General features: G+C 45.5%; 1 protein-coding gene across 3 annotated transcripts in view; it reads right to left on the bottom strand.

The window, feature by feature from the left end:
• Positions 1–12,990, bottom strand: part of znf385c (zinc finger protein 385C) — a 335,644-nt gene that overhangs the window by 30,053 nt on the left and 292,601 nt on the right. For all 3 annotated transcript variants that reach the window (XM_080213587.1, XM_080213588.1, XM_080213589.1), the window contains one exon: positions 10,198–10,357. In XM_080213587.1, the coding sequence (XP_080069713.1) occupies positions 10,198–10,357 (160 nt within the window). The remainder of the gene's footprint in view (positions 1–10,197; positions 10,358–12,990) is intronic.

Below are 12,990 nucleotides of genomic sequence, written 5' to 3'. Positions count from 1 at the left end.
CACGTTTTCCCTGTGTCTGAATGGATTTCCTCTGGGCGCACCATTTCCTCCCACACTCCAAAGATATGTGGGTTAGGTGGATTGGCCATGCTCAGTTGCACCTTAGTGTCAAAGGGAATTAGCAGGGTAAAAATGTGGGGTTACGGGGAAGAGGGCTTGGGTGGGATTATTGTCAGCACAGGCTCATTGGGCTGAATGGCCTCCTTCTGCACTGTGGGGATTCTATGATTCCATGATATAAGTTCACTACTTAGCCACAATAATACTCAAGAGACTCAATATGGTCTAGAACAGAACAGTTTGCTTGATCAGGGCCCCTGCAATTGCAATCAATATTTGGACCATCAGCATCTGCCCTACATATTATTTATAGGATCCACTTTAGCAGGTTACCTAGGATACTTCAGTAGCTATTCCCTCCCAATTGAAACTTCGTGGATCAAAAGGGGCAACAGCAATTGTGGGAACACCACCAAATCCCCCCCAAGTCATATAGACCTCGATGTGCTCAGGTGGCCCCACTTCTAGGTTGTCACTGGTTCTGTATCCTAAGGTTGCCTCTAGCCCTGCACAATCCGCCATCGGCTGTCCCATGTTGATTCAATATCAGCAAAGCCATTCATGTTATAACTCTTACAGCTTTCACCATGTAATGTTTACCATCCCATGACAGTGCCCTGCTGCCTGATAGAATTGAGAAGCATAACAACTAGTGAAGTATAGCAGAGACTCCTTTTAAAAATCTGCCGCAGGGCAAGGCATGCTTGATCAATACCTGATGTTACTCTATGTACACACATTTGTTTAAATACATCATTGACAGAGTGGTTTGACTCAAACTATTTCCTTGTACTCAGGATTTCCTTACATTTTCACAGTTCATCATTTTGTCACTCTATTCCATGCTTATCTAGATACATTACACAGATCCAGATATACTCCTACCAACACCTTTCTACTTATTGTCTGTTTAACACAAATAAGAGGCAGGCAGGAGGAAATGCTGCATTGCTGTTTGACAGGCCAAGCATTTTAAAAAATGTCCTTTTATGAAAGTACGTTGCTTCTTTGGGAGACTTGCACAATATTTTTGTACCAGCTTCCTTCCAAACATAATCATGAATGCAAATCATTGGCTAATAAGCTTTACCATCTCTCGACTTATGAAGCTACCTTTCTTAAAACATTAAAAAAAAGACAGGGTACGGAATTTTCCTGCTCCGTCTGCCACAGGACTTGTAGCGGGCGGAACACAGACTATGCAAAGGCCCATTGACCTCAGTGGGGGTTGGCGGGGGGGAATTTTCCAGCTTTGGGGTGAGTGCAACAGGAAACTCCCGCCCAGTAAGTCTATCCTTAGTTTTGCATTCTAAGTGTCGCTGAAATTCAATTTGGGTTTTAATGTTAAATGGGTGGTATTATATTTTGATTTGATTTATTATTGTCACATGTATTAGTATACAGTGTAAATTACTGTTTCTTGCACGCTGTGCACTCAAAGCATACCGTTCATAGAGAAGGAGAGGGTGCAGGATGCAGTGTTACAGTCATAGCTAGGGTGTAGAGAAAGATCAACTTAGTGTGAGGTAGGTCCATTCAAAAGTCTGATGGCAGCAGGGATGAAGCTGTTCTTGAGTCGGTTGGTGTGTGACCTCAGGCTTTTGTATCTTTTTCCTGATGGAAGAAGGTGAAAGAGAGCATGTTCGGTGTGCGTAGGGACCTTAATTATGCGGGCTGCTTTTCCAAGGCAGTGGGAAGTGTAGACAGAGTCAATGGATGGGAGGCTGGTGTGCGTGATGGATTGGGCTACATTCACAACCCTTTGTCATTTCTTGCAGTCTTGGGCAGAACAGGAGCCATACCAAGCTTCGACATAACCAGAATGAATACTTCCCATGATGCATCTGTAAAAGCTGGTGAGAGTTGTAGCTGACGTAATAAATTATATTAGTTTGTCAGTTCTAATATGACAATCTTGCCCAATATTCCATTCCAAAGATGTGAATAGAAGGAATATCATACAGATCACAAATGTCATGCCGTCTTTTTCCGTGACCTTGTCCATGTCAATTTCATCCCCAATTCTTTTCTATTATTGTCTCCAATAATGAAGGCAGCTCCTAACGGTGTTCAAATTAGTTTCTGATCATCTCAGTGGAATAAATGTTAAGTTTGGAAATTGGATGCGCTGCTCCCTCCCCACACTTATATGAAACCCAGCTCGTATGTACAGTGTGGTCACCAGCCTAATATCATTATGCTGGAGAGAGAAGACAGCCAATGTTTCAAGTCAGGATGACCCTTCTATTGACAAAGAAAATAAGATATGATTCAGACTATGAAGGTGTGGCGGAGGGGAGTTTGTTTCAGATTCCAGCTTCCGCAGTATTTTGCCTTTATCATCATCCTGGTCTCTGGTAAAACAGAAGTCAGTGGATGCCAAGATTGGCAGCTTGCCTGCCATTTTTAAGAAACTAATTAAGTCTGTGAATAACCCAACTGCCCTCAATTTTATGTTATATTTTTTCAGGCGTCGGATTTAAAAAGGTTTGGAAGTCTTTCATGCCAGCTAAAACAAGGTCACACAAGGGCAGCAGACAAAGCGCCTGCCATCAGGACCATGGATGAGCACATCAAGATATTCTGCTGGGGAGGATGGCAGTGTCTGTGGAACTTTAATGACAGTTTCTAAATGATCTTTCTCTGCACCTTCAAAATGATGAGCAGCCGTTTCTGGGAATAGGGGCCTTTGCAATGCCAGCCATGAATGCGGCATTAACCCTCTGCCACATGATGGACTAGCCTGCAGTGCCAAGTCTCAGAGCCCTCAGACCAAGGTGTTATTCCTGGCACAATGCCAATGTAGCTATAAAGAACATTCAACACTGGATTATTTCTCAAGTTAACTCAAGTCCCCAAGAGCTTGCCATAGTGTGGCCTTTAAAGACAGGCACAAGAAAGTTGTCCTGTTCAGAATGGCAAACTTGGGAGGGAGCAAGGAGAAGGATTTGTGTGGGAAGCAAGCTTTTGGGGCAGCACGGTGGCACACTAGTTAGCACTGCTCCCTCTCAGCGTCAGGGACCCGGATTCAATTCTGGCATTGGGTCACTGTCTGTGTGGAGTTTGCACATTCTCCCTGTGTCTGCATGGGTTTCCTCCAGGTGCTCTGGTTTCCTCCCACAGTCCAAAAGACGTGCTGACTGGGTGAATTGGCCATGCTAAATTCTCCCTCAGTGTATCCGAACAGGCGCCTGAGTGGTGCGACTAGGAGATATTCACAGTAACATCATTGCAGTGTTAATGGAAGCCTACTTGTGACTAATAACTAAACTTTAAAAAAAATCTTCTGTGCAGCTAGAATTGGTGATAATTGGCTGCGACTTACTTGATCTGGTGTGTATGATGGGTGGCTGGTAGCAGTGGACCGCACACTTTTGGGTTGACCCCCGTCTCTCGACCCCAACATCAACCTCAACATCGTACTAGGGTGGCACAGTAGTTAGCGCTGTTGCCTCACAGCGCCAAGGACCCAGGTTTGATTCCTGGCTTGGGTCACTATCTGTGTGGAGTTCGCACATTCTCCCCATGTCTGCGTGGGTTTCCTCCCGGTGGTTTGATTTCCTCCCACAGTCCTAAGATGTGCGGGTTTGGTTGATGCTAAATTGTCCCTTCGTGTCAGGGGGATTAGCAAGGTAAATATATAGGGTTACAGGGATAGGGCCTGGGTGGGATCGTCGTTGGTGAAGGCTGGATGGGCTGAATGGTCTTCTGCACTGTAGGGATTCTATAATTCTATGATCTCCAGTTACCATTGTGAGAAAAGATTCCATAAATGAACTTGCACCTAAAACAGTGGTCTTTGACCGTAGGCACCTCTGATGTGACACCAAACACAATGGGTGAGGTTTTCTGTTAATCACAGAGTGCTGACTGAGGCAAAAAGGGCAGTGTGCAGCTCGTCAGCTACACAGCCAGCTTTTCGTACCACATTGTGACGCACCCTGTGCTAAAGCAAAAAAATGGAGGCGTGGCCCACGCCATCAGGCTGGCAGGATGGGGCTGGAAAAAGCTGGCAACATCAAGAAACGCAAAAGGGTGCTCTGATCTCCAATGAAAAGGTTAGGAAGACCTGCCCATGCACACTGATAGCATCCCCCCTCCCCCCACCACACACACGAGTAACCCCACCCCCCCCCGCCCCCCAACACAATCTCTAGTGGCCCCCAGGGACACTGGGAACCACCCCAGGGGTCTCCATATGCCTGCGTGCCCCTGGTGGGTTCCCTCCACCTTGTTCCCATTTTTAAGACAGTTAGAAACCTTACCCTTGGGGGAAGGATATGGTGGGAAAACCCTTTAATGTCATTATAATTTATTTAAACGAGGCTCCTGACCTTTCTGGGAGGCAACCACATTTCGTTACCAGTTGGGGAGGGGTGGGGTCGTGTGAAAAATCTGAAAACAAGATCCTGCTGGTGAGACTCTTGTTTCTGGGCTCTGGTGGGATTTTGTGCCCATGTTGTTATTTGCTTGTGTGAAAATCCAGGCCAACACTCTATAGACAGAGCGAATGCGAGCAGGCTTTTTCCATCGAGGCTAGGGGAGGAAAAAACTAGAGGATATGGGTTAAGGGTGAAGGGGAAAATGTTTAAAGAGAATATTGCGGGGGCTTCTTCACACAGAGAGTGGTGGGAGTGTGGAATGAGCTGCCAGATGAAGTGCTGAAAGCGGGTTCACTTTTAACATTTAAGAAAAACTTGGACAGGTACATGGGTGAGAGGGATGTGGAGGGATATGGTCCAGCTGCAGGTCAGTGGGACTAGGCAGAAAAATGGTTTGGCACAGCCAAGAAGGGCCAAAAGGCCTGTTTCTGTGCTGTAATATTCTGTGGTTCTAACATCTGGATAGCAAACAATAAAAATCTGAGGCGCTAAGAATCGTTAAACCTTTCTGTGCTTTCTCTGGAGAGCTTCCACAGGACCTCTTAGTGTCTGTGGTCTGTGCAGGTGGACTGTACCAACTCTTTATGTTCCATCTATCCAATTACCTAACAATGATCTCTTTTTCCTGCTCCTTGAATTAATATTGATTTTTCACAGAATCATAGAATCCTTACACTGCAGAAAAGACCATTAGGCATATTGACTCTCTGAGATCATCTTACCTGAGACCTCTCCCCTCCCCTATCCCTGTAACTTCACACATTCCCCACGGCTGATCCATCTAGCCTGCATATCTTGAGATACTAAGGGGCAATTTAACAGTGGCCAATCCTTTTGGATAAGAACTTTCTCCAAGAATGCCAAGATAATGTGCACATTGTTGGGAAGCTCAGTTGCGACTACCCCTGTAGCCAACACAGCAGCTGTCATTTCCCGGTAGTCACAATTCACTGGAAACACACCAACGCCACGACACCTTGAAGTAAAACTCAGCATCTACACACACTCATTATTTTTGATTGGAAACAGTTTCCTTGTTGCGGGGATGGGACACTGTATGTGACGCACATTAAACAGCATCTCTTCATTCTCGCCAGTGGGATCAGTATACTGGCTGATCTCTTCCGAGAGTTGGAGATCTTTGCAAGGACGTGTAGATGTACAGAAGCATCTTTGTCTGTGTCCACTGCTGTTCCAGCTAACCAGGGCAGTCAGTATGGTCCAGGTGGGAGAAGGGAGATTAGAAGTGCAGCAGAAGCATCAGGGCAGTCTAAAAGCACGGCAAGAAAGATTGTGGGAAATAGCAGCTGGGTGAAACACAATGTTTGGGTATCTAAGTCTCAATGCCAAGCTGTGTGTTGAGGTATCAACTTGAATCAAGATTCAATTAAAGGCACCAATCCTTCACAACTGTCCTGGAGTTGCCAGGAATGGAAAATTAATCTCGTGGACATTGCTGTGAACAAATGGGCAGCGCGGTGGCACAATGATTGTCACTGCTGCCTCACAGCTCCAGTGACCTGGGTTCGATTCCTGGCTTGGGGGTCACTGTCTGTGTGGAGTTTGCACGTTTTCCCCGTGTCTGCGTGGGTTTCCTCCGGGTGCTCCGGTTTCCCCTCACAGTTCAAAGATGTGTGGGTTAGGTGCATTGGCCGTGCTAAATTGCTGTTTAGTGTACTAAAATGTGTAGGTTAGACGGATTAGCAGGGTGAAAATGTGGAGTTACGGGGATAGAGCCTGGGTGGGATTATTGTCGGTGCAGACTCGATGGGCTGAATAGCCTCCTTCTGCACTGTAGGGATTCTATGAAACTCGAGGAGAAAAATGAAAGGAGTATTTTAAACACTCTTGTCATTTAAAACAAAATCACTGAGATACTTGTTTATGAGTTAAAAAAAAACCAAAAGATTTGACAGTCAAAGATCATCCAATTGAGCCATAAAGAGCAGGTTCATCTTCTGATTGGCTCGGGATGTTTTATGGTCCCTTGGGAGGAGGGTGGCAGGCGTGGGGTAGGGCATGGTGTGAAAGCAGTGGCACCACACTATGCCTACCCACCTCTGCCCAATTTTACCAGAGATGGGGGAAGATGGGATGGCTCGGCCAATCATAGTAACATTAAGGCCTCTTCCCTCCTGCTGCTGGGATTTTATCCATGAGTGGGCTGGTGTCAAGTGTCCAGGCCATAGGGAAAGCCTGGCAGACTGTGGCTGGGTTAGGGAGGTTGTCTCCTTTTCCAGTCCCCTGTGCCCATCAGAGGACCCTCAAGGTGATTCTCTCCTCGTTCCCTGAAGATCCCACTCGCCTGCCCCCACCATTCTCCGCAAGGCCCGCCAGCCTGGCCTACATTGCAAAGTTTATAGCAGTTCAAGGTGGTGACTCACCAACACCTTCTCAAAGGCAACTGAGGATGGGCAAAAGAACGCTGGCCTTGCTAGCATGCTCACATCCCATGGATGAATGAAAAATAGACTTTAATCAATTCAATAAATTGACTTTCTAAAACTACTTAAGAGATTGGATCCTAAGTGAATCTCACCAGTTTATATAATCACAATTGTAAATTCATAATTAGTAAGAAGTTAATACCTGCAGAGCTGTTAACAGACTCACCTCATGAGCCAAATGGAACTGTCCAGGTTCATTTCAGAAAGAGATCCTTGAAGGGACAAAGGATATCATTTGCACCTTGATAGACTTATCCGTCTCGCGGAGTTAGAAAGCCTGCCTAGATAACGGCTTCTTGGAACAGAAACCTCAATGGTAGCTCTTTCTAAAGTTAATTGGCTGGAATGTTATCAATCCTAAAACCAAAAGCCAATTCCAAAGAACAAAACATTGTTTTCGACCTCACTGTGGTGAAAGAATGTCACATGACTCGAATGACCATTTTGAAATCTCTATATCGCTTTGAGACACCTACAGAATGCTGCTTTAACACCAACTGGAAAGTGGCCCAGCAAACCCTGGCTCAGCAAACAGCCTGTAACCATCCCTCAATTCCTTCAAGCCTGTCTGATTTTTTTAAAAGTCATTCATCATTGTCTGCCAAGCAGTCTAAAGACAGAAACTCCATCAGGTTGTATCATCGTTCATTTCAAGGACTCCTGTTTCCTTGTCTCCAACAGAAATTCATCTGGACTGAATTCTGTCACAAAGGAAACACTCTCTGGACTTTGACTCCCCGGACTTTGGAATCACATGAACTATTTATTTTCATTTTTGTTGTTCATAGAATCTCTACAGTGCAGAAGGGGGTCATTTGGCCCATCGAGTCTGCACCGACCACAATCCCACCCAGGTCCTATCTCTGTAACCACATGTATTTATCCTGCTAATCCCCCTGACAGTAAGGGGCAATTTACCATGGCCAATCAACCTAACCCGCATATCTTTGGAGTTCTTTTACTGTTGTTGCCCATAGTTGAAAATCTATCTATCCCCTGTATGTATGTGTGTGTGTGTATGTTTGTCCGCAACTGTGTGCTTGTGAGTGCATGTGTGTGCACATGTGCATGAACACGCGTGTGTGCATGTGCGCGCGTGTGTGCACCGCAAGTGTGCGTGTGACGAGTGTGCGTATGTGTGTGTGTGAACACCACACCCACTCCTCCTTCCCTGGGTTTGAATGTGACTAACATAATCTTCAAAGTTAATCATGTTGTGAGTTTGCTGTGGTTGGTTAAATTGGAACACACAACTGAGGGTTCTGAGTAACACGCCTCAACCTACTTAAAAAATACAAAACACCTCTGCTAATTGACAGAGGAGAGGATAAAGAAGTTCACTTTCGCTTTCTTCTGTCCATAACTGTTTCAAAGAAATCACTCATAGCATCCCATTCACTTCATCGAGTCTGCACTGACAACAATCCCACCAGGCACTATCCCCATAATGCCCACATATTTACCCTGCTAATCCCTCTGACAATAAGGGGCAATTTAGCGTGGCCAATCCACTTAACCTGCACATCTTTGGACTGTGGGAGGAAACCGGAGCACCCGGAGAAAACCCAGGCAGACACGGGGAAAACATGCAAACTCCACACAGTCAGCTGAAGCTGGAATTGAACCTGGGTCCCTGGTGCTGTGAGTAGCAGTGTTAACCACTGTGCCACCCTGCCGCTCACTCTCTGCCTTTACCACTTATCTCTCTGCTCTACCTTCCACCTAGATGGAGGTGAGTAACTGGGAGAGTGGGCTACTCCTGCTCCAATATCTTGCGTTCTTGCGCAAAATTAAAAATGGCAATACAAAAATTGTGTAAAACAATGTAGGGCACAATCTCTGAATATGGGATTGGGACTGGGATTGGAGCGGGATGAGGGTGGTGGGACCACTGTAGGTGTACCAACACCAAAGTGACTGCAGCAGTTCAAGAAAGCAGCTCACTGCTCCCTTCTCAAGGACAATTAAGGAAGCTACAGAAAAGGCTGGCCTTGCCAGCAATGCGATTGGGATTTAATAAGGATTGATAAAGTAAATGTAGATCAAATGTTTCCTCGTATGGGACAATCTTGAACAAGAGGTCGCAGGTCTAGGTTGAGATAGATTGAAAACTGAGATGAGGAGGAACTACTTCTCGCAGAGGGTGGTGAATTTGTGGAACTCACTGCCCCATAGCGCGGTGGAGTCTGAATCACTGAATGGTTTCAAGGAAGAGTTAGATATATTTGTAATAAAAAAGGGATAAGGGGATATGGGGAACAGGTGGGGAGGTGGATTTGAGACCAGGGCGAGATCAACCATGATCTGATTCAGCAGGCTCAAAGGGCTGAATTTGTCTATATCTGCTCCTAATTCTTATGTTCCTTACGCTCACATCCCAGGGATGAATTTTTAAAAATGTATTACTTGGTGTTTTACCAAGTGCAAATATCAAATCATTGCCAGTTTGCCAATTCAAAGCGGAACCACCCGCAAAAATTCTGTTCGGAGGCAATGGTTTGATACCTGCATCAAAGCGGAGAGTTGAACATTTAGAAATAAACTATTTACAACTCTCTGATCCTCAATAGTTTCCTTGCCCTAAGCTCTGCTGAATATTCTATCAGAGGAGTGAGAATCTGAATATCCAGTAATTGGAACATGAACATTTGAAGATGCACTGCTTCAGATTCAATTCTGTTGCAATTCACTGAATAAAACGCAAAGGATGGAATTTCCAGCCAGTGGGATTTTCCACTCCTGCCCAAGTGAATGGGCTTTTGACTGGCTCGCCGCTTTTTCCAGCCCCATCCCCTCCATGATGAGGCCGTAAAATTCAGCCCACAAAGTCACGCCTGCAATGTTAATCTTTCTTTCTGATGCCTATTGTGCATTCTCAATTTGGCACAGTGGGTTAACACTGCTGCCTCACAGCGCCAGGGACCTGGGTTTGATCCCTGGCTTGGGTCACTGTGTCTGCATGGGTTTCCTCCGGGTGCTCTGGTTTCCTCCCACAGTCCGAAAGACAGTGCTGGTTAGGTGCATTGACCGTGCTAAATTCTCCCCCAGTGTACCCGAACAGGTGCCGGAGTGTGGCGACAAGAGGATTTTCACAGTGACTTCATTGCAGTGTTAATGTAAGCCTACTTGTGACACTAATAGATAAACTTGAAACTACTGTATTTTCAACAGATCATTTTGCTGGTTTCAAAATGAAATGATTAATTAATTCTATTAAACAGTTTGTCATATTTCAATTATTAGGCAAAAGATTTAAAAGTATCAGAAGCATGAAGTTGGCCATTGCTAAGAGAAATGGGGCAGTTAACCTGTTTTCTCTGGATCACTCATGGTATCATCGGTGTTGTGAATGGATTGCACCATATCATCTTCCTTGGCTGCTGCAGTTTTCTGCTTATTTTTCAGAGCCTCCAGTGCCTTGAGCTTTCGGGCGTGTTTGTGACCCTTATAGTGTGCCTCAGCTTGGTTCTACAGAGGGAAAAAGGAACCATTCAGTCAAGACGAAAATAACTTGATCAGAATTCTCTCTTTGGTCACTTAATCTTTGTTCAAAGGTGAGTACAAATAGCGGCATCACTCAAAAACCATTCAAATTGTTATTTTAATGCATTAGCACCAATATGATGATGAAAGGGGAAAGAGGTTACATAAAAATCAACACATCTTTCCAAAGCTCATATTCCACCTGGGGTAAAAGGATCTGTCACATACAAGGTTAACGTGGGACTGAGTACATTACCGCCCATATACTGATGTAAGAGAACACATGACTCACATCTAGGGATCAGTCGAGTGTTGGACAGAGCTGTGTGCAGAAGCCAGCAGGGAGACAGTTCCCAGCTTGAACCATTTTACTGTATATATGCCAGAACTCATGTCATTAATAAATATATATGGTTAATCTACATAAGATTACAAAAACTTCATTAATACCCACTGAACAGTATCCAACATCCTACAATATGGTGGTAACTCGTGGAAAAATCAAAAACCTGAAAAAAACTGGAGAAGAAATTCAAAATCTGGAAAATAGTGGGAGCGGCATTCTGACCTGACTGAAAGCTAAAATGAAGACACAGAGAGAGAGAGATCGCCCGAGAGAAGCTCCATTGCAGAATTGGAAACAGAAGGCAGAGGAAGAAAACTCCACTGTGCGGCTGAGGACTCCAGAGATCAGGTGGAGGTCCATGTTGAATACCCACGGATTGCAGAGTCCACAGACCCTAGAAAGGGTGGACTTAACATAGAAGCATAGAAAATAGGAGCTAGGGTAGGCCATTCAGCCCTTGAACCTGCTCCACCATTCAGTATGATCATGGTTGATCATCCCACTCAATAGCCTGATCCTGCCTTCCCCCTCTATCCTTTGATCCCCTCCTACTGAAGAGCTATATCTAATTCCTTGAAAACGCACAATGTTTTGGCCTCAACTGTTTTCTCTGGTTGTAAATTCCACAGGATCACCACACTCTGAGTGAAGAAATTTCTCCTCATCTCAGTCCTAAAAAGTTTACCCTGTATCCTTACACTTACCCTTGGTTCTGGACTCCTCTGCCATCAGGAATAGCCTTCTTGTATCTATTCTGTCCAACCCTGTTTAAATTTTACAGGTTTCTATGAGGTCCCCCCTCATTCTTCTAAACTCCAGCGAATACAATCCTAACTGATGAATCTCTCCTCATATGTCCGTCCCCCATCCCATCCATAGGTTAATGGTCATCTCACAAATCTTAAATTGGACACCGGAGCCAGAGTTATGGTCCTCTTGGCTGAGAGACCTCTGGTTCAAAAAAACAGATACACCACTCTGTAGGAATGCGACTTCCTGCTGTAGGCATGAATCTGGAACCACTTCTTCAAGTTGATATATGTTAACCATAACATACGTTGGGGAGACAATGGCCCTGTGGTATTATCGCTAGAATATTAATCCAGAAACTCAGCTAATGTTCTGGGGACCTGGATTCAAATCCCACCCCCAACAGGTCCTGCCCATTAGGCCCCACCCCCTTGTCATTGCCCGATGCCCCGGACAGTGCCAAGATGCCCCCTGGACATTGGCACTTTGCCCCTTGAGCAGTGCTAGGGGGCAATGTTGGGGCAACCCTCCACTGGCCCCCAATTCTCTGAGGGGCCTTGATGGCTTCCTCTTCACTCCAGCCAGGTTGGGTTGCTAGCTCCCTACAAGTGGGAAGCTACTGTAAACCCTGCTGGAGTGAAATACCCCTGGCTGGGTGTGGGGGGAGAGGCTAGTGGTCCCAGAGACTTCCGTCCCGGGCCCACTAATGGGGTTTAAATTGTATTCAAATTAGGATTAACAGAAATTATTCAGCTCCATGCTGATTTCTGATGCAGAGCTGATGGCACCGGAAATCGTGCGCCCAGGGAATCGTGAAGGCTGTGGTGCCCAGTGGGGAGAGTTGAGCCTGTTACGCTACCAATGCAGTGCAGCGGGATGGGAGAATTCGCCCCCAAATTCTATTGTTGAATTGTTCAGCAACTCGCCAAGGCTCCTTCAACAGCTGTGACCATTACCGCTTAGAAGGTCAAGTGCAGCAGGTGTACCAGGAATATCATCACCACTCAGTTCCCCTCTGAGTCACTCACCATCTTGACTTGGGAATAATATCCCCATTCCTTCACTGTCGCTGGGTCAAAGTTTTGGAACGCTCTCCTTAACGCCTCTGCAGGCGTACCCAAATTGCATGGACTGCACTGGTTCACCACCTTTTCAAGGGATTGTGGTAAAAGGGCTGGCCAAGCTAATAGTATTCCCATCCCAGGAATAAATATAAAATGAAGTATTCAGTGTTTGACAAAGTTTAGGTACGGAAATCTCCCACATAACCAACGGATTTTAAGAAGTAAAGTTTATTCATTAGTGTCACATGTAGGCTACCATTCTCAGTGCAGTGAAAATACTGTGAAAACCCCCTAGTTGCCACACTCTGATGCCTGTTTGAGTACATCGAGGGACAAATTAACATGGCCAATGCACCTAACCTGCACATCTTTGGGCTCTGGGAGGAAACTGGAGCACCCAGAGGAAACCCATGCAGACATGGGGAGAATGTGCAAACTCCACACAGTCAGAGACCCAA

Source organism: Carcharhinus amblyrhynchos, chromosome 27 (assembly GCF_965287045.1).
Source record: "Carcharhinus amblyrhynchos chromosome 27, sCarAmb.v2.hapA, whole genome shotgun sequence".
Lineage (NCBI taxonomy): Eukaryota > Metazoa > Chordata > Chondrichthyes > Carcharhiniformes > Carcharhinidae > Carcharhinus > Carcharhinus amblyrhynchos.
Note: the sequence above shows the minus strand (reverse complement) of the source record. Positions and strands in the feature narration are given on the sequence as shown.